Source organism: Peromyscus leucopus, chromosome 7, assembly GCF_004664715.2.
Source record: "Peromyscus leucopus breed LL Stock chromosome 7, UCI_PerLeu_2.1, whole genome shotgun sequence".
NCBI classification, from domain to species: domain Eukaryota; kingdom Metazoa; phylum Chordata; class Mammalia; order Rodentia; family Cricetidae; genus Peromyscus; species Peromyscus leucopus.
Window position 1 is genome coordinate 18,108,724 of NC_051069.1, and position 25,295 is coordinate 18,134,018.

Here is a 25,295-nt window from a genome sequence, read left to right on the forward strand (position 1 = left end):
TTCACCATAACCAATCTTTCCAAGTTTTATTCCAAAAAATTATGTGTTGAGATTAAGATGTCTATAAAGATGTCCATCATTACAATAAAGCATCCAACTGGACAGACACGACAAGGACCCAATTCAGTATGTCCTATTTCCCCGATGGGCAAGTTAAAGAAGAAAAACCAACAAAGACCCTTTCCGGGGTGGAAGGCCAGGACAGCTTCTCACTGAATTGTGCCTCCAAGGAGCGTAAAAGCCGCGGATTTTGTCTATTTATCCTTTTCTTTCTGTTCCTTTTCCTTCTTCTCCCGCTCAGCTTTAGCTTCTTCCTCCTCGTGTTTTTTGATCAACTGTTCCACTTCCTTCTGCTTGAGGACTCTGATCACGGTCTTCCCATTCTCTCTTGTTAGTGTGGCGATTTCCACTAAAAACACAAACACACATCTGTGTCAGCGGCACAAGTACCGAGCACACAGAGGTCACCATGGCTTTCTCTTTCCCCGAGTCTTGGCCTTTTTCTTGCTCTCCCATGTTTTATTCTTAATGATACACCCACATTTTTATGGGAGCAGAATATCTTTGATCTTATGATACACCGTCTACCGTCTTTACCTAAAGATCTTTCCTTCACCCAGTAACTTTCTCAGTGACCAATGTGTCACTCAGTGAAGCCGGGCAGGCAGTTGTTCTGACCCACAAGCCAGAACAGTCAAACAAAGCAACACTTTTTAAAGGACTCTTCAAGTTTCTTTCAAAACAATAACCTAAAAAGCAGCTTCCATCAGGCATGGGATGCACACCCGTGATCCCAGCACTCTGGAGGCACAGGCAGGGGATCACTGCTAGCTTGAGGCCAGCTTCGGTCTAAAAGTGAGACCGAGGCCAACCAGAAGTACAGGATCGAGTTACATTTTGGCTCAAATCCTTAGGTCTGCCCTGTGGTGTAGGACTGTGGCACAACAATTCAAGGCTGATCTTAGTCATTTAACAGCATGGAGTCCCCAGCGACCCGGACCTAAGGTGGCTGCTTCAATGACCTCCCTCCGGCCATCGTAGCTGCTCAATGGATCCCCTCACTCACTCAGACAAACCAGGAGGGCACGGATTACCTTTCTCAGCTGACAGTTTACTGACATCCATCGTCTTATTTAGCACCTTGATAGCGAGAGCAAGGGCCGACTTCAGAGTCATCTCTCCTTCTTTGTAGTCTTGCTTCAACATCGACACGGCTGCCTAAAAACACACAGCATCAACAGTGTCCCTCAGATCTGTGCATTTGGGGGAGGACTAGAGGCTGGTCTAGAAGACCAACTGCCTGAATCCATATTGACCTTGCAACCAGTAGGAACAACTTTTGACAGCAGGGAAGGTGGACATGAGATGGGAAGGGGAAGAGGGAGACCAACGTTCTGAAGGATCCTTAACCTGGGGCCTCAGTCTCGAGAAAATCATCCTTAAGAGTTCAAGTGTGAATTAACACGTGAAAAAAAAAAAGTATATTTCAACTTATAATTGAAAACTTGCGCTTAGGTAGAGTATCATCAATTGAGCTCCAGCATATAGCACCAGAAATCACAGGTGTTTCCTTCATGTTGAGGCTGTCATGAAATTGCTGTTATTAAATGCTGTGCTAAATACTCTTACACTCATCGCTATTTCAACATTACAGGTCTTCTTGGCCTTTCCCTGCACTTCACAGTGTCACGAAGATACTCACAGCGCTGTTGTTTCCAATACACGTGGCTTTCCATCCCCCGTAATTCCCACTGGGGTCACTCTGATAGAGCTGGAAGCCGTAGTGCTTATCCCAGCCAATGTACAGCAAAGACACACCAAAGGGACGCTTTCCTTTAACAAAGGAAAAAAAAAAAATCAATAGTCTCAATTTAAAAACCAACCATCTCAATTTAGAGCCGCCAGTGGATGTGGCCCAAGCCTGTCTGTGAAGTTAAGCATGCATAAATTGCTTTGTGTTCTGGCCACACAGATAAGCTCAGTCACAAATGCCACCTCTGTCTCTAGGAGCTGGACTCCGGCTGGGGAGGAAATGAGGACAAGGAAGGCCAGTGCGGAATTCATTATTCTGTGCAAAGAATCTGTTTCCAGACTTGAAAATGTTACTTTGGCCGGGGAGCATCCTGTTGACGAAGCTGCCAGTTGACAGGTGGAAGCGGACTTGTTCCTGAGTGTGCAGGAGGCTGTGGCACAAGATTGGCAGTCTAGGCTAACTGTGTGGACGTCTCACAAACAAAACGAAGTGTGGAGAACCAGAGACTTCAGAGTGCTAAGCCCTAAATGGGACATCTATATCACTCCTCCAACGCCCAGGGATCATGTAGGAAGGGACAGAGATATTGTAAGAGCTAGAGGTGGTGGGTGACAGGAGTGTTTTCCAGATACACCAGAGCAGCCACAAAATGAGCTTGCAGCAGTTGTGACAATCTGCCCAAATAGAGGGTAGATTATTGAATCTACTCTAAAAAGTAAATGAAAGATATAGATATGATATAGCTAAAAAGATAGATTATTAAATCTCCTTTTAAAAGACAATTACTAGTTTTAAATACTTTACATTGGATTGGATTTTTGTATATTGTATACAAATTATATATATTGAGATTGATACTGTTAGAAAATGCTATATGTATATTTCTAATCTTGTTCAAGATATTGTACTTATACAGTTTATTTAACAATATAATTCAATTTGCTAATCCTTGAATGTTATTATTACCAACTATCAGGATATAAAGAAATGAAAGTTAATAGTTAGACATTACAATCGAACTGGTAGTCATATTAGGTATGTTTGGAGACCCAAGGCAGACAAAACCCAGCACAGAGGGGAGGTGGGCACGACGTCCCACCTCCAGCTGAGGAGTCCCTAGCAACTGGGAGCTGCTGGGAGAGGAAGTCAGCTTTCTTTATGGGTGTGACCCTTGGTAGAGGACAGTCCTACAGTGCAGGTCCACATCCAAGAGCACGGCCCTTGGTAAAGACAGTCCTACAGCACAGCCCACATCCAAGAGCACAGCCCTCGGTGGAGACAGTGACACAGTGCAGCCCACATCCAAGAGCATCATCTGTTCAGCACAAACTGGACTACAGGGTTTAAAAAGGGAAGTGGGGACGGAAGAAAAGAACATGAAATTGGCTGGGTTCAGAGGTGAGGGACAGATTCTGAAGGAAATGGTGAGTGAATCTTATCAAAATTCATTGTAAAAAAATCTCAGAGAATACGGGCAGTGGTGGCGCACGCCTTTAATTCTAGCACTCGGGAGGTAAAGGCAGGCGGATCTTTGTGAGTTCGAGGTCAGCCTGGGCTACAAAGTGAGTTCCAGGAAAGGCGCAAAGCTACACAGAGAAACCCTGTCTCGAAAAACAAAAACAAAATCTCAAGAGATTATTAAAACCCCCAAACCAAAAGAATACCAACAAAAACAAAATAACAACCTCAAAACCTTAGCTCAGAACAAAACAAAGCAAAAAGTTTATTCCCCATTAAGTGCTTTAAGTTTTCAGAGTACTTCCAAAGGAACTCAGTACCTCCAAACTGTGTGTAAGCCTGCTTGATATCGCACAGTGCTGTAACCAACTGCTCACATGGAATGGGCTCCTGGTACTGCAATAAATACCTAAGGTAAAGAGATTAACATATCAACAGGCTTCTCAAAATATATACAAAGCAAGGAAATACCCTCTAAAAATAAATATAAATAATGGGGGTAAATGCAGCGGTCACTTGTGATTTAAAAGGAGGGGTAGATTCAGCGGTCACTTGTGATTTCAAGAAGGAGAGGGCAAAACCACTAACATCCTAGCATTCTCGTGTACACAGTATTTTATGAGTTTGATTATGAAGAATATACTTTTCAATTAATGGACTTTTAAAACAGCTTCAAACTCTGCAAAAGCAAGCTCTCCTCGAGACAGCTGACTCACGTGCTGTGTTACACTACTTCCTTCCATTCATACCTTTGAGCAATGAGCCTTAGTTCATTAGTCAGAACGTTAGCATCAGATGTGATGCCCGCCACACTGCAAGCCATGTCCCTTGAAGGAAAAAAAAAAAACAATGTAAGAGGGAAAGATGCTTGCTAGGACATTTCTAAGTATTAAGAAGTACCTACATCTATTAGGGATTCACCAATTTTGCTTCATAGGACTCTCCTCAGGGAAAAGGCTTTGAAAGTATCATCTTCTTAGGAGAAGTTTACCTAATGTCATTCAGCATAAATGATAAACACATGCTGCCTCAATTCTTCAATAGACATGTTTATTCTGCCCTCTGGAAACAGGGCAAGAAAAGGCACAGTAAGTAGCCAAAGCAAAGGAGCCAAAGCAAAGGCTTTGTGGGTAGACAGACCACTCCCACACTTTGGGGTACCTCTCAATGCCTGGCCTGACAGGTGTGGAGGTGAGGGGGACACAGGGTGGGGGAGTTCACAGGTTGCCTAGGCATGCACTCTCTTGTCTTCCTGGTCCCCAAAGCCCTCCCTGGCTCTCTACAGTCTAGATATCCACTGTGACTATGCCTAGACAAGCCCACAAGCTGCTGAGTAGAGTCTAAAGTGACTCTGTGGAGGAAAGATACTATGTCAATTAGTGTGCCAAAAGGCCCCGTGAGAGGTACTAGGCCCATGCAGGGAGTGTATTTCTGATGGCTAATTAACCCGACACAGAACTCAACTGCCTTCTAAATACCTATACCTTTACTCTTAGACGAAAGTGGATCCCAGCCCCCAAGAAGTTAAGTAACTGGCACAACATCATACCTTGTATAGATTGACCTTGGATTTGAAACCAAATCCGTGGGACCATAAGTACACACTTTTATTACCACACAATGCTACTCTGTCCTCGAAGTGAATTTTTTATACACATACTGAACATACTGAGACATAATACAATAAATGGGCTTTAGGGAGGTTTCTAGCAAAATAAAGCAAATACACAGATTTTCACAAGAAAAAAACACTATTCACTTCAATTCTACCATCTCACATTAAGACTCCTTTCCAGATACGCAAATCCCACTTGTGTTGAAAAGTGAAATGGCTCGAACCCTTCCCCAAGACCTCACTTACTCATTAAGTTTATAAATTTTTTCAGAAAAAAAGACTTCGTCAAGAAGCTTGTGGATGTTGCGCCTCTCTGCGGCAAGGAGAACTCCATCATTGGCTAAAATTCCCAAGCAGGTGCCCGCGTGTCCAATAGCTTCCATGGCATACTCCACTTGGTACAAGCGACCTACAAAACAGAGAGACACCAATGGTCCTCGTGATCGTACACCGCGGATCCAAGAGAAACCAGCAGACGCTAGCAGGGTACAGTCAACAGCCCGACTTTTACTGTTCAACGATGGACGCTGTAATCAACATGTTATTTCAAAGTTCAAAAAGAATGAACTTAACACCAACATACACGTGTAGCTCCCCCCACACTAAAAGCAAAATACTTAAACAAAACAAACTTTCTTTGGAGCAGGTTAATTTTTCTAATTTACCTTCTGGAGAAAATATGGTGGTCCTGGAGTCATATCTTCGAGACTGCAAAGGAAAAACAGAGAGATGATGCCTATCACTGAAGTAAGCCAACATCTGGAAGCCCAAAACCCTACAACTGTATTTTGGTGCTGAGTCCTGCAGAGGAAGGAAGAAACCATTCCACTCCCCCTACCTGCTTCTGCTTCCCTTGTCCCATGTCAGTTTGCTAGCTACGAACAAGCCATAGCGTTCAACAGGCAAAAGTTAAACGAAATGTGTCATGAACTCACCATGGCTTCTGAACTTTATGTAACTCCTGTGAAAAGAAAACAGGACCACTGAAATAAAAAAAAAAAAAAAAATCACAACTTAAGTATTGTCTACTTTTTAAACCGTTTGATCCACACCATCATTCAACTAACACTAACTATGCACCAGACAACCATCGGAAACTAAGCTAGATGCTGGACCACCACAATAAAGGTGAAAGCCAAGTCTGTCTGAAGAACTCAGAATCCAGCAGCCACAGGAGAGGGACGCAGATTATAAAGTAACACGGAAGAGGCACTGAGGGTGGGAAAAGAGGATGGACAGCAAGGAAGTTTTTGAGAAGCAAAGAAAATAAGAGTAAATCAGGCAAAAATAAGTTGAAAAGCCTCAAGTCCAAAGGAAAAAATTGGGAAAGGGTTTAGGGAAGGGCATTCCAAGTAGAGCAGGCTGAGAAAGGTTAATAAAGTGGATAATTCAACGGATAAGAGACAAATTGCTTAAGCCTGATTTGACCCTAAATTTGCGGGTGTGGGAGGAGGTGGTACACCTGGGCCTCGTTTCTTCAAAAGACAGCAAGACTGCCTTTGTGGGAAAATGGCACCTCAGAGTCCAATTCCTATATTGCCAAATAAAATGAGATTATCAGGAATCGAGGCTGGAAAGCTAGAAAGACATCTGAAGGGTCTGCGTGCTCAGGTGAGAACTGAACTTTCTCTCTTCCTCACGATGGCTCCGTCGAACGACTGGGCGCAAGGACCAGAAGAACTGACGGACGTTTTAGAAAAGCCCTCAGGCCGAGGGCAAGCTAACCTGCCGGGTGTCGGCTCCAACACGTAGGAGACACAGAAAGGTGGCCCCGGGCACAGCAGTCAGGCCACGGCGGGTTTCGGATGAGGCTGTGAACACAGCCACCTCCACGCCGGGCGCCGGCGCCACCAGGCTTGGGCTTTCCCCGCAGCTCCACTTTCCCGAGTGGGCTCGCAGCGCCGCAAGCCGCCCCCACCCCTCGCACCGACCCGGTGGGTCCCAGAGCCCGGGCCCGCCGTCCAGGCCGCGCGGGGGGTGCCCGACGGCGGCCGGCGGGGGCCAGTCCCTGGCAGGCAGGCAGGCCGGTCACCGAGGAGGCGGGTGCAGAGTCATCGTGCCCACGGCTCCTCGGCGGCCGCCGCCGGCCCGCGCCGGGATCTCCACGCAGACGCCCCCCACCCCCGCCCGGGAGGCAGCGATCTCGCTCCCGCGGGCCCCGGGGGGCTGAGCCTCACCGGAGGGAGACAGTGAGGGGTGCAGATCAGCGCCGCTGTACTCCGCTGGAGAAGCACCGAGCCGGAGGGCCAAGCATCCGCGGCGAATATGGCTCCCGAGCGTGCGCAGAACCGCCAGGGGGCGGGGCGGCGAGGACACGGAAGTCCTCCTGGTGGCGGGGCGGGGACCGTCTGCCCTCGTGGACTTGGGAGAGGCGCAACCTCGGTTTAGGCTGGGGTCGGCGTTGGAGGACGGGTTGGAGGAAGGAGGGCAAGAGCCTGGTCCGCGGAAAGTGGAACTAGATTCCTGTTAGACTTCGCGTTCCGCTTTCACTTTCTCTTCTGTACTGTTCTGACGGAGGCCGGAGCAGCAGCTGTAGACAGAACCAAATCGCTTGCTGTTCCAGCCTTGCCCCTTTAACAGTTTTTCCCCTTCGTCCTTCCCTGGAGCCTTGTTTTCCCCTTTCTCAGATCCAGCTCTTTTAATCGGGAGAATTCCTCTTCCTCCATCTCTTCTTATCTTACCTGGTTTCTGTGCCTATGCTGGGGGTTTGAAGAGCTAGTGGGTTGGCTATGCCTGGTTGAATACTGTCATCTCAGGCCACTGGTCAGGGCCTTTGTCTTCTGTGTAGGGTGCAAAATGATTTGGATCTGTGTTGTTTTTTTTTTTTAAGGGGGAAACTTAGAAATCAGTGGCATGTAGCCTGGGCCTGGCCAGTAGAGGGAGTGTTTTTGAAAGTTCAGGGCCAATCTGGTTTGCTCTGTGAATTCCAAGCCAGCCAGGGCTACATAGGGAGACTGTCTCAAAAACGAGAGAAAAACAAAACAGTAAACTATCCATACAATGTAGTATATATTTAATATGATAACAGAAATCAGCAATGTTTGCATTAGGAATTTAGTGAAGGAATCCCTGTTAGCAAGAACAATCCAGAGAGAAACCTGCAGGGTTCCACTGTATAACAGGATGAACACTGGTCTAGAGAGAAACCGAAGTTTTGGTCCATTTTTCTGGTCCCTAGTTTCCTGATAAGCCAAGTTAAATAAGAACCTTAAATGTGAGAATCCTAAGTGTTTCACATGTGAATAATCTCAATTGGTGTATGTACATGTGTGTGTGTGTGTGTGTGTGTGTGTATGTGTGTGTGTAAGTGTGTAAGAACAGGAGAGGGGAGGCAGAAGTAGTATGGGATTCTGTAGTGATTAGGAGCAGGGGTCACAGCCCAAAGACCTAATTTAAGATCTAAACCTAGGCTCTCTTTTGAGTCAATTCAGCTTTTAAAAGCTCTGTTTTCAGAATATCCATATGATTCTGTTCTGTATTAAATAATGTTCAATGCACATTGGGTTAGAGTATGTACTACTGAAAAACTTACGAAGCAGGAAAGACAGGGCTACTCCAGGTTGTTGACCCAAAATCCTGATTTGTTAAAGCAGCAGGGCTCACTGACTGATATGGGGAAAGTGTCTGTAGAAGGTGTGTGGTTAAACCAAACAGAATGGACAGAGTGTGATAAACATTGCCTACGGTCCCAGCTACTTGCTGCGTGAGCAGGATTATCACTTGAGCCCAGGAGTTTGACAGCTTGATTCCAGTATGGATAACATGGTGGAATCCGGTCTCAATACAGGAAAAAAAAAAAAGCCCACCCTACAAGAATAAGTAAATAGCTGCTTAGAGAGACACGAAAAGAAATCAGTAAAGGAAATACTGAGGTAAAACTTAAGACAGATGTGCAATGAGCTTCATTTCACTAATTTTACAGATCCCTATAAAAAGAATCAGTTATAGAGAATGAAGAACCTCTGGTGTATGGCTATGGCTCTGCACTGGGAGGCTGAACAGGAGGACAGTGAGAACCGAGGCGTTGAAGACAGGCAGCCTAGTGAGCCCCGATCTGCAGAGGAGCCTTGCTGGTGTCAGGGCTGACAGCCTTGCCTGGTGTCTGACGGCCTTGCCTGGTGTCTGCATCTGCTTCCATGCAGTTTGACTGTTGTCTAGGGTCTGTCTCTGAAATGCCAGTTGCAGCTACCCTCTCAGTGGTCATAAATGTTTTTCTCATGACTCCCACCCGTGTTCTCCCCTAGGGCAGGCACCACAACATCTTTCCTTTCGAATGTGTTCACTTTGTAAATGTGTCCAAAGACCTTTCTGTGGGAGAGGCACTATCACAGGTGCAAGGAGAGACACACAGACATAAGTCTCTCGTGGTCTCTGCCATGGTCAAATGTACATACAGGCTAGATGACTCCACAACCAGAAGCAGGTAAGACAGTGAAATGCCACAAAAAAAAGACAGAATGCCATGGGATTCTAGAGAGGTGAGGTCAGAGTTCACAGAACTAGTACTGTGTTCTAGTGTTTAAAATATGTGGATTATTTAAAATATGTGAATATAGCTATACATATATATTCTTTTCACAGTTTAAAAGTTATTGATTTAAGGACTGGAATAGACTTCGAGAGACTGATTACAAATCACATATCATCATGTATGGTTCATGTAATAGGCAAACAAGACCTGAAGAAAGACATGATTAGTTGTGCATGTGTTTTTCTTTTCTGTAGTGCTGAGGTTGAGCCCAGTGTCTGGCACACTAGGAAAGTGTTTCTAATGTAGTACTTTCTTAAGTGTAAAAGGCGGTCCTAAGATTGCTGTAAAAACTAGACTTTTCTTTGCCTCTTCATATTTAGAATGGATCTGTTTTACCATTTCATTTTTAATTGTGCAGGAAAATCCTTCATGAATGTGATCTGGGCCTAACTGAGTTTTGATTGCCAAGGAAATACAAACTTTTCTCTGGTCACATGGAGATCCCAGATTCATAAGACTTGGCAGTTTCAAACCAGATTTGTTCTACGGCCTTCTGGCCCATGTCGAACATCTGCTGTAAATGCTTCCATCCAGTTTTCGCTGTAATCATGAGGTAGTCTTTGTTCTCTGGGTACAGCTGGCAGGAGTGCGCGGCCATGACAAGTGACTGACTAAACCGACTACACACAAGTAAAAACAGAGCGCTCCTCTCTACCTCGGTCAGAGGGATCACACTTTCAAACCCTGCAAGGACGTGACCTCCGACCTGTATAGGATTCGAGCTTTCAATCATCATGTACATGATGGTGATGGCCACTTCAAATACATAGTAGCCATAGCTCATGTCACCAAAATCTAAAATCCCAGAGACTTGATACACAGCATCTCCAGAGGCTGACTTGCTGGAGTCTACTAAGATGTTATGGTCGTTAAGATCACCGTGATTGATACCTGAAATTAGAAAAATCACATAAAAAGTTATTGAAGATACCAACTCATTCTCTTTCTTTTTAAAGCAAAGCCACCTAAAGAATTTGATGAGCAAAACTAAGAGATAAAAGAACAAACTGTTTTCTTGAAGCCATTTCTCCTGGAAAGGACACAGGCAGAGCTTGGCTCTTTGCTTTCGCTTCTCACCAGTGCAGAGGGCAAGGGGGAGACTGCGGTCCTTGCAAAATCCCAAACTGGAGGACAGCTCAAAGCCAGAGATGTTGAGAAGGAACAGAATCACGTTTGTATCATTACAGGTCTTACATGGAACATACGGGCCTTTATTTATATCTAGGTTTTAACAAGTTCTGATAGGCTTGCTGTGATGATGCACACCTTTAATCCCAGACTCAGGAGGCAGAGGCAGACAAATCTCTGTGAGTTCAAGACCAGCCGAGAGTGTTGTTATAGTGGGGCTGGAGAGATAGCTCAGAGGTTACAGGCTGCTCTTCCAGAGATTCTGGGTTCAATTCCGAGCAACCACAGGGTGGCTCACAACCATTAATAATGAGATCTGGTGCCCTCTTCTGGCCTGAAGGCAGAATACTGTATACATAATAAATAATTAAATCTCAAGAAAAGAAAATGTTTTTAGCAATTTGACATCCAAGAGCAAGATACATGGCCCTGCCTGGTTGATCAGAACATGGTCCACTTGGACTTTGTCTAGTGTAGTTAGTTGGCCTGGTTGATCAGAACATGGTCCACTTGGACTTTGTCTAGTGTAGTTAGTTGGCCTGGTTGATCAGAACATGGTCCACTTGGAGTTTGTCTGGTGTAGTTAGTCGCGTGTGGTACAAGCTATGACCCAGGCATGTCCAGTAGAACCATGCATCAAATCGCAATGGGAGAAAACAAAACCCCAAACTTGTCTTTATCGTGGGCAATTTGGAAAACACTGATTTAAGCTACTGTCTAGAATTTAGATGTTATTAGTTTGTTCACAAGCAACAAACCACTGAGAGTCGCATGCCTTACAGTAATTAGGTGATATGGAATGTATCTTTTTAACTCAATAAGTTTTTTCTTGAACCAGACAACTGTTTCAAACTGGCCTGTATCTCATGACAATCTTTCTGCCTCAGTTTCCCGTGTGCGGGGAGTAGAGGTGGGAGCCACCATGCTCAGCTTAACTTCTATGTGATTAGGTTTGTCTAAATTATGCTTAATTAACATGTATAAAACATTGAGTAATACCAATGAACATTATTGTAAATCATACAGTTTAAATTATACATTTCTGAAACACAAATGTAGCATAGAATTAGTTCAATATATATAGCAAAATTAGACAGAAATACAAGGGAAAAACAGAAAATCCACACCACAGGATATTAAAGTATGTTTTACTCAGTGGTTGTTGGAACAAACAGACAAAAGTGGTCAGTAAAAGATATGGAAAATTTCACCAACATGGTTGACAAACTTGACTTAATGGGCACACACCCCAAAATTACAGATATATTTTCACTTTAATCAAACACGGAGTTTTTTACAAAAATGTAACAAACATCACATCATAAAGATTTAAGTATTATAAAATAAATGTTAACGACTGAAGTCATATAGACTTGTCCTGTTCAAACTCACAGCCACTAACCACAGATAGCCACTTCAATTCATTAAGATTTGAATTGGGAGGCAGAGCCAGGCGGATCTCTGTGAGTTCGAGGCCAGCCTGGGCTACCAAGTGAGCTCCAGGAAAGGCACAAAGCTATACAGAGAAACCCTGTCTCGAAAAACCAAAAAAAAAAAAAAAAAAAAAAAAAAAAAAAAGATTTGAGGCTGTTCAATTCCCAGAACTCATATGACTGCTCATAACTGTCTGTAACTCCAGTATGAGGAGATCTGACACATTCATATAGACATATATGCAGACAAAATACTAGTGCATATGAAATAAAAAAACAAATAAATCATTTTAAAAAAGATTAAATAACATGGAATGGCCCAGTTCCTTTGTTGAACAAGCCATATTTCAAGTATTAGTTAGCCACATGATGACGGTTTCACTGGACAATAGAGATAGACATTTATTTTTTGGAATCCTATTGAACAACAGTGATATATAATATGTTTTATTTTTGTTTGTTTGTTTGTTTTGGAACAGAATCTCTCTATGTAGTCCTTGCTGTCCTAAAACTCCATATGTTGACCAGGCTGGCCTCAAACTCACAAAGATCCTCCTGCCTTTGCCTCCCAAGTGCTGGGATTAAAGGTGTGCACCACCATGCCTGGCTAACGTATGTTTCTTCTTAACCCAAAATGCAATTACAGCAGAAATCAGCAATGAAAAGATAACTAAAAAGTTCATCATATTATGGAGGAAATAATTTATATCTCTAAATATGATGAAAAGAAGATACTCTAAAATGAGTTACAAAATATCTAAAACTAAATGAAAAGTATGTATTAGGACTTGGTGTGCACAGTTTCTCTTATAGTTGTAGATAGCTGTATTTGCAAGAGCAGTGCTTTGAATGGTAGCTAAGAAATCCAGGCAGCTGATGAAAAGTGGCTTCAGCAATAATGAAGATGAGCAATAATGAAGACCACAAAACGGTGGCAGCCTAAAGCAAACAGAAACAATAAGAAACAAAGCAGGAGGAATAATCTAATATCACCTCCTCGCTTGGACAGAAAAAGAGCCGAACAAAAACTGACCCCATGTTTCCAGTTTAAAAGCAATAGAATTGACTGCTACAGGGTACAAGGTTCTCGTTGTGGAAATGAAATGGTCTACAATTAGATATTCAATGTCTGCACAACCCTGAGGATCTATCAAATCATGGAATTGTACAAATAAATAGATACATTGTATCTTCTGTGAATTATATCCCAATAACGCTGTAAAAAAATAAAGGGATATATTATCTTCAATTTAAAAAAGATTAACAACATATTCTTTGATAAATAATAAATATCTCAAAATAGAATAAATTTTGAAACATGCTCTTGCCATGTATTCCAGGCTGGCCTCAAATCCCCTCTCTCTCTTCCTGTCTCAGCCTTCCAAGGGCTGGGCTTGTGGCTGTGCCCCACTATCCCTAGTTGGAATAAGTTTTTGTAGTCTTAAGCCAAACAGCACCTTTTCCCAGACAAACAAACTTTCAATTCGAATATCAGCAAAAAAGAACAGGGCATGGTGGAGCATGTCTTTAACCCCAGCACTGGGAGGCAGAGAAAATGGGTCTCTATGAACTTGATGCCAGTCTGGTCTACACAGTGAGTTCCAGCCAAGGTTATATAGCAAGACTCTTTCTCAACACACACAAACACAAATACACACAGACACACAGACACACACACAGACACACACACACACACACACACACAACAAAAGGAGGTGGGAGGAGGAGGAAGGGAAGCTAAGGAAAACAGCATCCATGTTTGGAATAAAAATGGATGCAGGCCATCACAAACTAAGACTTATGCTCTAATTAAGTCCAAATAAGGGCAAAGAAAAAGAACACAAAAATATCATGAGTTAAGCACCTATTTCAAGAAGTTGGTTTTTTTTTTTTTTTTTTTAAAAAAAAGCAAACAGGAAACATTTAGAAAAAAAAAAAAACAGGTAATAATATGAGCAACTTAAGATGCAATAAAGAGGGCCTTGAAAATGCCCTTCCCTAGCCTGGCGGTGGCGGTGGTGGCAGTGGCGGTGGCGGCAGCAGCGGTGCATGCATTTGATCCCTGTACTCGGGAGGCAGAGCCAGGCGGATCTCTGTGAGTTCCAGGACAGCCTGGTCTGAAGAGTGAGTTTCAGGACAGCCAGGGCTACACAGAGAAGCCCTGTCTCGGAAAAAGAAGAAGAGGTGCCAGCAATCTGCATTCAGAACAGAAGGACAGATACTACTAAAGACCTGAGCAGGTTAGAAAATAAGTAAATAGGGCTAGAAAGATGGCTCCGGGGGCCAAGGGCACTGGCTGCTCTTCCAGTGGAACCGAGTTCCGTTCCCAGCACCCACAAGATGGCTCACAACTGGCTATAACTCCAGTTCCAGAGGATCCACTATCCTCTTCTGGTTCCCTTGGGTACTGCATGCATGTAGTACACAGACATACATGTAAACAAAATACTCATACATATAAAGTAAAATGAAATCTCAAAAAAGTAAAAAAGTGGGTAAAAATAAATGATAATTTTTAAAAGCTTGTAGTTATAAATACAAAGTTTAAATAAATTTCTATAAAAATATAACTTGTTAAATATGGCAAAAATCTAAATAGTTATATATATATATATATATATATATGAAATAAAATTGCTAATTTTAATCATTTCTAGGGCTTTTTGTTTGAGACAGGGACTCACGTAGCTAAGCTGGTCTTGAACTTGCTATGTAGCTGGAGATAAGCCCAAACTCCTTATCCTCTGTCTTCTCCCACGTGCTGGGGTTCCAGGTGGGGCCACCATGCTCAGTTTGCTAAATGTAAAACTTCCCTAAAGAAAAACACAGCACTAAACTGACTCAGTGGAAGATTACCTCAAACAATGCAAAAAGAAAATGTTGTCATAGCTCCAAAAATATCAGTATTTATTTTGTAAATTTATATTTGAGTGTGTGTATGCCACATGTGTGTAGCTGCATTCACAGGCCAGAAGAGGACATTGGATCTTCTGGAGCTTGAGTACAAGGGGTTGTGAGCCAGCCCCACTCTACTCCCTAAATAACTGTATGAGTCTAAGTCCATACAAGGGTATTATAAAGGGAAAACTGTAAGGAACTGTTTCTTAGGAACATAGATGTAAGCCATAATAAAACATTAGCAAATTGAAAAGGATGATACATAATAAAGAGGGAAACAGAAACAATACAATGACCACATTGGGTTTAAATTAGGAATGCAACATTGATTTAATGTTAGATACAATCAAGACTTACAGATGTCAGGAGAAATAAGCATGCATCTTTATACGAATTCTTAGCGAACCAGAAACACAGGGAAGCTTCCTTAACCATATAAAAGATGTTAACAATAACAAGAAACTAAAACAACATCACAGTTAACAGGGTCTTGAGACAGAGTCACTCTATGAGCCCTGGCTTTCCTGGAACTCATTATGTAGACCAGGCTGGCCTCAAACTCACAGAAGTCCTCCTACCTCTGCCTCCCGAGTGCTGGGATTAAAGGCGTGCGCCCATGCCTGGCTATCACAGTCAACAGTTAAACACTGAGGATTGGCAAGAAGGCTTGCTGGGTAAAAGTGCTTGTGCTGCGCAATCCTGATATCCTGCGCTCCATCCCCAAGACTCACAAGTGGAGGAACAGACCACTCTCAAAAGTTGTCCTATGAATTCCACTCAACATACCCTGGCGCATGCATGTCTAAAAACACACACATGCACATGTGTGCACATGCACAATAAATAAATAAAATAATTTAACACTGTAAGAGTTTCCTTGGGTAGATATGCAAGAATGCTTAGTGAGATAAAAACAAATACAAGGGCTGTCTCACTTGGCGTGGTTTTACACACTTGTAACCCGAGTTTGGTAGGCTGAACCAAGAGAAATGTAGGTTCAAGGTCAGGCTGGTCTATATGGAAAGCCTGTATTTGAGAGAAAAAAAAATTCTTCCTTTATAGAACAGTTCAGATGATTTTGTTATACACATACAAATTCTGAAACATCTTGAGATAAATTACTTAAATGATGTGTTTGATGTTGAGCGCTTCTGAGATAGCCCAGTGGTTAAAAGCACTTCCTGCTCTTCCATAGGACTTGAGTTTGATTCCCAGCACCCACATGGGTTGGGTACTCCAGCTACAGGGGATCTAATACCCTCTTATGGCCTCCATGGCTACCTGAATGTGGTTTACACACACACACACACACACACACACACACACACACACACACACACACACACACAAATATAAATGAAAAAATAAAATCTATGGATGTGTTAGGAGCACAGCACAAAGATCCTAGTGCTAATATATCTTTAGAGAAACCAGGAATGTTAAGCATGCAGGATCTTTTTTTCCAATGGGAAAGATATAAAACCTGTTCTTCTATCCAGAAATCTGGAAATGCCTGGTGATCTGTGTTATCTGTTGGGCCAGGCCACATTAACTTCCTACAACCAGGACTGGAGGAGGCTAGTAATCTAAACGAGCCTTACAGCCAGCCCCTTACCCCACAGAGCTCCCACAACCAGGACCAGAGATACCTAATAGTCTAAATGACCCTTACATTATCTGTATGTGCAGAGGTTCCCCAAGCTCCCACAACCAGCATCAGAGGTGGCTAATAGTGCACATGACTTCTATGCTATCTATATGACTGAGACCATGTCAGATCCTTCCTTAGGCTCTTAAACTAGTACAGGTAGCCTATTCTAGACCCCATCTTCTTGGAAGAAATGATAGGTATCCTGAGTTGAGTTTTGATGTAATTATGCTTCCATGTGCACTGGGGAGAATATTACTTACACCAGGAGCCCCCCCCATTATACTGTGTTTAAATGTACTGACAAGAAACTGCCTGGCATCAGACTCTCTTAGGTTTGATCCAGGTTGACAAAGTCAATCTCAACCGAGTTTTCATTCTCACCTCTTCATGGCTCATTTCCCTGCCCGACACCTGTGGAGACCATGGATGCAATAAAGCATCACTTTGAAATATCAGCAACAAGGAAAACGTGGATCATGAAATAAAATATTAGTATTTTTAAAATCAAACATATTAAATGAAGAAGAGTATAGTAGCAGAGGCTTGAGATATAGGAGTGGTAGAGCACTTGTCCAGCATGCGCAGAGTCCTGTAATTGACCTACAGCACTGTCAAATGAGCGGGCTCAATGGGTAAAGAAACTGGGTGCCACGCCTGGCAAGCTGAGGTCAACCCAGGGACCCACAAAGTAGAGGGAGAAAACCAAGCCCTTCAAGCTGTCCCCTGACCTCCACATATGTGCTACAGCATGTGCATCCCCAAATAAATGATACAATTTAAAAATGGTTATTGTGTAATTCCTCATTAGAGACATTTATAAAACTCAATGTCTACATGTTTACTTGTCTGTATCTTAGGGACAAAGATTTCCTATGGGTATATGTAAATGGAGACGCTGACTTTGTTCATAGATTAGACTAGTTTTATAAATATAAATGTACTGTAATCACCATTTTATTCAAATTTAACTACAAAACAAGCCGGGCGGTGGTGGCGCACGCCTTTAATTCCAGCACTCGGGAGGCAGAGCCAGGTGGATCTCTGTGAGTTCAAGGCCAGCCTGGGCTACCAAGTGAGTTCCAGGAAAGGCGCAAAGCTACACAGAGAAACCCTGTCTCGAAAAACCAAAAAAAAAAATTAACTACAAAACAATCAAAATCCAAAGTATCAATAGACTTTTTTTTTTTTTTTTTTTTTTTTTTTTGGTTTTTCGAGACAGGGTTTCTCTGCGTAGCTTTGCGCCTTTTCCTGGAACTCACTTGGTAGCCCAGGCTGGCCTCGAACTCACAGAGATCCGCCTGCCTCTGCCTCCCGAGTGCTGGGATTAAAGGCGTGCGCCACCACCGCCCGGCTCAATAGACTTTTTTTAAAAACACATGGCTTGCTGATCATAAAACTGATATGGAAATACAAAAGGAAGAAATAGTTCATGCTCTTGTTTTGTTTTGTTTTGTTTTGTTTTGTTTTGTTTTGTTTTGTTTTGTTTTGTTTTGTTTTGTTTTGAGACAGGGTTTCTCTGTGCAGCCCTGGCAGTCCTGGAACTCCCTCTGTAGACCAAGCTGGCTTTGAACTCAGAGAGATCTACCTGCCTCTGCCTCCACACTTGGCAGTTAAGACTCTTATAAAAGAACAAGATGGGAAGATATGTTCTATTCTATTCAAAAACTAAAGTTCAAGAAATTAAAATTGTGTAGTAATGTTTAGGGCACTTACAAGTTCTCCTACCTAGGAATATGCTGGACTATACTCTTTATTTTTTTAAAGAGGTGGTGTGGAGTGTGATCTTTCTTGGTTATTGACACGTGAATATAAATGATTGTTACTTCAAAGTAGAAGCTTCAAAACCAGTATACACAAAGGTATACTCCATGTTTATTGCTCAACTATTCACAATAGCTAGGTAATGGGACCACCCTAGATATCCATTAACAAATAAATGAAGGGGCTGGAGAGATGGTTCAGAGGTTAAGAACACTGTTCTTCCAGAGGTCCTGAGTTCAATTCCCTGCAACCACATGGTGGCTTACAACCATCTATTGTGGGATCTAATGTCCTCTTCTGGTGCGCAGGCATGCATGCAGATAGAACACTCACATACATAATAAATAAATCTTTAAAAAAAACCAGATAAATGGATAAAGAAAACATAGTACACGTGCATAATGGAATTTTATTTGTCCATAAATAAAAATGTAATCATGATATTTGCTAGGAAATGAATGCATTGGAGATTATTATATTAAAGTGAAGTAAACCAGACTCAGAAAGACAATACTGCATGTTTTCTCTCATATGTAGACTCTAGATTTAATCTGTGTGTGTGTGTGTGTGTGTGTGTGTGTGTGTGTGTTTTGTAGGACATGAATCTAGAAGGAAACCCAAGAGAGGGAAGAAGGGATCTTAAAGAAGAGAGTACAAGGGTAAGGAGAGGGTAATAGGATACATGTTTCATGGAAGCAGAAGGTTGCTGTGGAACAATCCTTTTGTACACTGTGAAGATTTGTCACTCGGATTGGCTTAATAAATAGTTGGTTGGCCTGCAGTCATGCAGGAATTATAGGTGGGACAACCAAACTAGGAGAATGATGGGAAGAAGAAGGATGGAGTCAGAGGAGAAGCCAGCCAGCTGCTGAAAAATCAGGGTGTGTAGAAAATGAGCCACATGGTAAAGCATAGATAAGAAATATGGGTTAATTTAAATGTAAGAGTTAGCTAGTAACAAGCCTGAGCTATCACCCAAGCATTTGTAAGTAAGATTAAGTCTCAGTGTCAGTTTGGGAGCAGGCAGTCTGGACAGGGCAAATCCACCTACAGAAGGTGGACTGTTTGGAGAGAGAAAGGAGTTCAGGAACAATGGAACAGAGACATAAACTAAACTGACACTTATTGTATGAGTATAGAGATAAATAACTAGACCAGAAGAATAAAATAATCCAAATCACATTTGATCATAATAGAGGTGGTATTACAAAACAGAGAAGAGTAAAAGGTATCTGTAATTTACAGTGGTGTGAAAAATTATCTATAAGACAAATTCATATTGTATATAAAAACCTGATGGATTATAGACATAATATAAAATGCAAAAAATATAAAATGTAGGATGATGAAATGTTACTGACAATATGTTGGGGAAGAACTTCTATCCTTATATTCTACTAAGATTAAAATATTTGGAATCATTAAAATTGGCCCACAGAATGGGAGAAACATTTGTACACATAAAGCTACAAAGGATTCATCTGGAATATGTTTAGAACTTTCATCAATCAATCAACAACATAAAAAATACCAACAGAAAAGTAGGCAAAAGACTCTAATAGCACTTCACAAGAAGACACACACACATATACATATATATATGTATATATATCCAACTAAATAGAGAAATGTATTTTAAAACTACAATGAGAAACTAGAATATGAAAATAGACAGAAAATATGTCACAAAAAGAAGATGGTAGTGCAGTGGGGATGTCTGCACCCTGGTGAGAGGGGCGTGAATTCATACAACCTCTTTGGGAAACTGGCATTATTTGGTCAAGTTTATATAAGGAGACTCATGCAGGAGGGTTTCTGTGAATTCAAGACCAGCCCAGACTGCACAGGCCAAACAACAACAAAAGCAAACTTCAAAGACAGCGATTTGAAGAGTGGTAAAGATACCATTCTTGTAAAACTAATAGGAACAAACGAGACCACCTTATAATGTGATAAATTGAAGTTGTACCTCCATGTTTTCCTGACAGTATGGAATTTGCCAATTTAAAGGTTGAGAAAAGTACATAACTTTGATTGGGAAAATACTCACATTCTCGAAAATGACTTAATTTGGTCATTACTTCTTCTTTGAAGAGCTGAATGACCTGTTCAACAATCTCCCGGTTTCGATTCTGGCTCAGGGCACCCATGTATTTCTCTAGAAGTGGAACGTTTTTCAGATTCCAGATGAAGTTCTCCCGATGGAGAAGATTTAACTTTGGATGATGAAATTCCTAGATGAAAAGCAAGAAACAGGATAGGATGTAGCTTAGACGGTAGAGTCCTTAGCATGAGCAATGTCCTACCCTTGATCGCCGTGGTGAAACTAGGCACAGCTGGCCCCTGTCATTCTCCACTGTATCTTTTATCACTTGGTTCCGTCACTCTGGCCTCCCTGGAGTCCAGGGAGCCTCAGCGCCTTGGTTATATGCCATGTCTCTCTTCCAGAATGCCCTTTTCCACAGTGATGTTAGAGTCTCCTTTCCACTAAAAGAGCACCTCTGCGCAGACTTCCCGACCACTTCCTTTCTCCAGTGTTCCACAACTCTCTATGGGAGTGCATTCACGGGGGGCACTGTCCCCTAAGACGGCTCTTCTTCCTCTCACTGGGCTAACCTCGGCTTCTCCTTTGGTGTCCATGCTGTGGGTCCATTTGTAACAGGGTACCTTTCTGCTCTGGGTCCCCCAGGCCTGGCAGCTGCTCTCAGGACAGCACACCAGCGCCCTCGGCATCTTCTCTTTGGAGATGAAACCTCTCTAGTTCCTTCAACTGTTGCTCACAAAACCACTTTTCAATCTCCTCACCACTGCTGATCACAAAAACAGAGGGTAAGCACTGAAATACCGGGAGCAGTGGCTTTGGAGAAGGATTGACTGTGAACAGAGATAACAGTAGGAGGGAAATTCTCCTTCCAGGCTGTCCAGTGCGACTCAGAGTCCTTTTTACAAATCTCACATGTTACTTTTATTTTTATTTGGTGTGTATGGGGGTGGGTGGGTGCACATTTATGTGAATGCATGTGTTTATGGGTACACATGCATGTGTGCACTGGTCTGTAGAGGTCAGAGGTCAACCTCACGTATCATTCTGTCATTGGTCTAGAGCTTGCCAATGAGGCTAAGCCAATACTCCAGAAATCCTCCTGCCTCTCCCTCCACAGCACTGGGATTATAAGCCTGCTGCCTTGCCTGGTATTTTTATGCGAGTTCTGGGAAGACAATTCAAGTCTTCATGCTTCTGCACGAAGCATGGAGCGTCACTTCACTTCCCGAACTCTTTCCAGTCTCCATTTATTATTTTTAATTGCCTGTATGTATATGTCTGAGCATATATGTGTGTGTCTTGTGTGGCTATGTGCATGTGAATGCAGGTACCCAGAGTCCACAGGCAGTTGTGAACCACCCATGTGGGTATTGGAAACTGAACTTGGGTCCTCTAGAAGTACAGTATATGCCCTTAATTAAGCACTGAGCCATCTCTCCATCTTTTTTGTGTGTGTGTGGACTTGTTTTTTCTTTTTTTTATTAGTAAAATCTTCTCATTCATTTTACACACCAAAGATCCCCCTCTTCCCTCCTCCCGCCCCCCAGCCTCCCCTCCCAACCCATCCCCCACTCCCTCCCACAAGAAGGCAAGGCCTCCCATGGGGAGGCACCATCCAGTAGATGCAAGTCCAAGCCCTTCCCCTTGCCTCAGGGCTGCACGAGGTGTTCCATCATAGGTAGTGGGCTCCACAAAGTCCGCTCATGCACCATAGATGGATTCTGATCCTACCGCCAGGGTTTCTCTGTGGAGTATTGGCACTTGTCCTAGATCTCGCTCTGTAGACCAGGCTGGCCTCGAACTCATAGAGATCTGCCTGGCTCTGCCTCATGAGTGCCCTTTTTTTTTTTTTTTTAGTAAATATAACAAAGCCAGGTATGGTGACAAATGTTTTTAATCCTAGCACTTGGGAGGCAGAGACAGGAGGATCTTTGTGTGTTCCAGGCCAGCCTGGTCTACAGGGTGAGTTCTAGGATGGTCAGAGCTACATAGTGAGACCTTGTCCAAAAAAAAAAAAAAAAAAAAAAAAAATCTCACAACCATGTACAATGGGATCTGATGCCCTCTTCAGGCCTACAGGTGCACACACAGACAGAGCACTGTTAAATACGTTAAATACAGCAGTCTTTTGGGGTTTCCACTACAGTCTACTTAGGTAGGTTTAGGGTCGGCTCCTACAATGCTGGTGCTGTTGTCCCTCCCACCCACACGACATTGTCTAAGCTCTCATGGCAGCAGAGGAAAGAGCATTGGACTGAGTCACACACATCATAGTTCCACCTCCCTCTGCTTACAAACAGGCCACAGAAGATCTCAGATCTCTGTTTCCCCAGTCAGTCAGTCAGTCATGGATTGACCAAGACCGGGAACAAACCTCACACATGTTGGCACTCCACAAGTGCCTTGTGTTTAGTCCGCTTGTTTGGGGGATAACCCAGGGCCTTCCACACACTAGACAAGCATGCTATCTCGGAGTTATGTCCTCCGTCCAGAGGATTGAATATTCAAAACTATGGATTTTGCACCTCATCGTCCTGACTTCCCTGGCCGACCTTTCCCTTCGGCTCCTTGTACAGCAGTCTGAATTGCTGGCAGTTTAACCAGTGCTCTTCATTAATTCACGTCAGCTGACCTCCCAGTCATCACCCTCACACTCTCTCTCTCTCACCAGAGCTCCCGTTTCCTAAGCACTTTGCGTCCTCTAGTACAAAGCTCAGATCACAATCCTATTCACTGGGTTGCTCTATGTTTCCTTCTCCCCCACACTTGAATCTCCTGAGCCTGACCTCCAACCCATCTGTCAACCAAACTCCAGTATTACTTGGTCCTGTGACTTATGAATGTCTCAGTTCCGGTCCCTATGATGTCAGGGCTCCTGTCTACTCTGGATCCCCTAGGCCTGGAAGCTGCTGGAATCTTCAGTGGCCCAACTATCTCCTCCACAGAGTAATCACGGCCTCTGCCACATGGACAGGACTGAAACAGCATACTTCTGCAGTGTCATAGACTCCGTAGCTCTTGGTACTTACAGGAGGGTTAAGGGACTCCGCCTGTCACAGCATGGCGGAGGTCAGTGAGGGCATAGGCCGTGGGGATGAAATGTCAGAAGGCACTGTGACGCCAAGCGGAAAGTCGCTCTCTGTGTCCCAGAGCTCTCCTGTCCCCCACGTGACAGGAAAGGTGCACAGCAGGGCCGCAGGTGACCACTGAACAGCCCAGTGCTCGGCACGAGGAGGCGTCGCCTCGGAGACTGCACTCGCCATCTCAAGCAGAGAAAGAGGAGCGGAAGCTTCAGGAGGACGAGGCCTGTGAGTGAAGCCATAAACAGGCTGACAGGAGAAAGCAGTGACAGATAAACGAGGTGATGAAAGTCCTGTCAAAATCCCAATGACGTCCTTTGCAAAAATAGAAAAAACATCTTAAGATCTGTATAAAACCATGAAAGACTCCAAATATCTGGAGTGATTCTGAGGAGAAAAGCGAAGTTAGAGGAATTTAATCTGATTTGAGATTATATTACAAAGTTATCATAACCCAAACAGTATGAATGCTGAGCATATACATCAGCGGTAAAGCATGTGCTTAGTATGAAGGTTGCCCTGGGTTTAATACCCAGCATCAGAAAACAAACAGAAGGAAAAATAACATGTTACTGGTATGAAACCAAACAAAAGAACTTAGGGAACAGTGCAGAGCATCCATGAACAACCCTAAAAGCCCAGTACCAAGTAGTGCTCAACAAGGGTAAAAACACTGATTGGCCAGTGGCCAGGCAGGAAGTATAGATGGGACAAGGAGAATTCTGGGAAGTGGAAGGCTGAGTGGGAGAGACTGCCAGCCGCTGCCATGACAAGCAGCATGTGAAGATGCCGGTAAGCCATGAGCCACGTGGCAAGGTATAGATTTATGGAAATGGATTAATTTAAGATATAAAAACAGTTAGCAAGAAGCCTGCCATGGCCATACAGTTTGTAAGCAATGTAAGTCTCTGTGTTTACTTGGTTGGGTCTGAGCGGCTGTGGGACTGGCGGGTGACAGAGATTTGTCCTGACTGTGGGCAAGGCAGGAAAACTCTAGCTACAATACAGTTCTGGGAAAACTGGATTTCAACATGAAAAACAATGATATTGGACATGTATCTTATGCCATATACAAAAATCAACCCCCAAAAGACAAAAGACCCAAATGCCAAGATCATAAAACTCCTTGACAATGGCTTTGTCAGTGGCTTCTTGCCTATCATACCTAGAGCAAATATGACATAATTGAGATTATATCCATCTAGAAGCTTCGGCATAGGAAAAACTCAACAATCCCTGGGCTGGGGAACTGGCTCCGTCAGTGCAGTGCAGTGCAGTGCAGATAGGCACAGGCCTGAAACACCAACACTGAGAAATGGAGACAGGAGGATCCCTGAGGCTTGCTGGCCAGCCACTGCGGCAGTCTGGAAAGTTCCAGGCTTAGTGAGAGCCATGTCTCAAAAGATAAGGTGGAGGGCTAGTAAGATGGTTTCCCAGGAAAAGGCATTTGCCAAGCTGATGACTTGAGCTTGAATCTTGGAGCCAATGCAGTAGAAGAGAACTGATTCCTGTAAGTTGTCCTCACCTCAGATTTCTACACACGTACAATGGTATGCATGGACACACACATAAACACACACACACACACACACACACACACACACACACACACAATAAATGTGAAAAATTTAAATAATAACAAAAAACCATGGAGAACAATCAAGGAACACATGGACACCAACCCTGGCCTTGACAAGCACTTGCACACAAGTAAGTATGCACCCATACAACATGTACATACATGAACATATTCACACACAAAGTCAACAATTTTAATCTCAATCAATAGTTCAGGAAAAAGATGTAGAGAAAGTGCTAGTATGCAAGATTTGTAAAGAACTAGTAAACTCAATAACAAGGAAAACAATATAACTCAATTTAAAAATAAGCAAAAGACTAGGATAGACATTTTTTTCCCAAAGTCAATACAAAAATGTTCAATG

At 43.1% G+C, this 25,295-nt stretch overlaps 2 protein-coding genes and 1 pseudogene across 6 annotated transcripts in view; 1 reads left to right on the forward strand and 2 right to left on the reverse strand.

The window, feature by feature from the left end:
- Psma4 (proteasome 20S subunit alpha 4) lies at positions 1-7,113 on the reverse strand. 2 transcript variants are annotated; one of them, XM_028864997.2, is made up of 9 exons: positions 7,004-7,113; positions 5,762-5,809; positions 5,492-5,534; positions 5,073-5,235; positions 3,961-4,038; positions 3,532-3,620; positions 1,703-1,833; positions 1,095-1,218; positions 1-409 (listed from the first exon to the last, which is right to left on the reverse strand). In XM_028864997.2, exons 2-9 carry the CDS (start codon positions 5,762-5,764, stop codon positions 255-257), a joined length of 786 nt encoding a protein of 261 aa, XP_028720830.1. In that variant the 5' UTR covers positions 5,765-5,809; positions 7,004-7,113; the 3' UTR covers positions 1-254. The 2 variants fall into 2 exon arrangements, with proteins under 2 accessions (XP_028720830.1, XP_028720832.1); XM_028864999.2 differs by having other exon boundaries at positions 5,762-5,787; positions 7,004-7,091.
- LOC114690375 lies at positions 6,468-8,634 on the forward strand (annotated as a pseudogene).
- Positions 7,823-25,295, reverse strand: part of Hykk (hydroxylysine kinase) — a 27,666-nt gene continuing 10,193 nt past the window's right edge. For 3 of the 4 annotated variants that reach the window (XM_028864994.2, XM_028864993.2, XM_037207489.1), the window contains 2 exons: positions 20,279-20,462; positions 7,823-10,248 (listed from right to left, as the gene is read on the reverse strand). In XM_028864994.2, the coding sequence (XP_028720827.1) occupies positions 9,788-10,248; positions 20,279-20,462 (645 nt within the window). In that variant the 3' untranslated portion in view covers positions 7,823-9,787. Of the gene's footprint in view, positions 10,249-14,598; positions 14,732-20,278; positions 20,463-25,295 lie in introns of those variants that run through there. The other variant, XM_037207490.1, reaches the window with a different exon arrangement.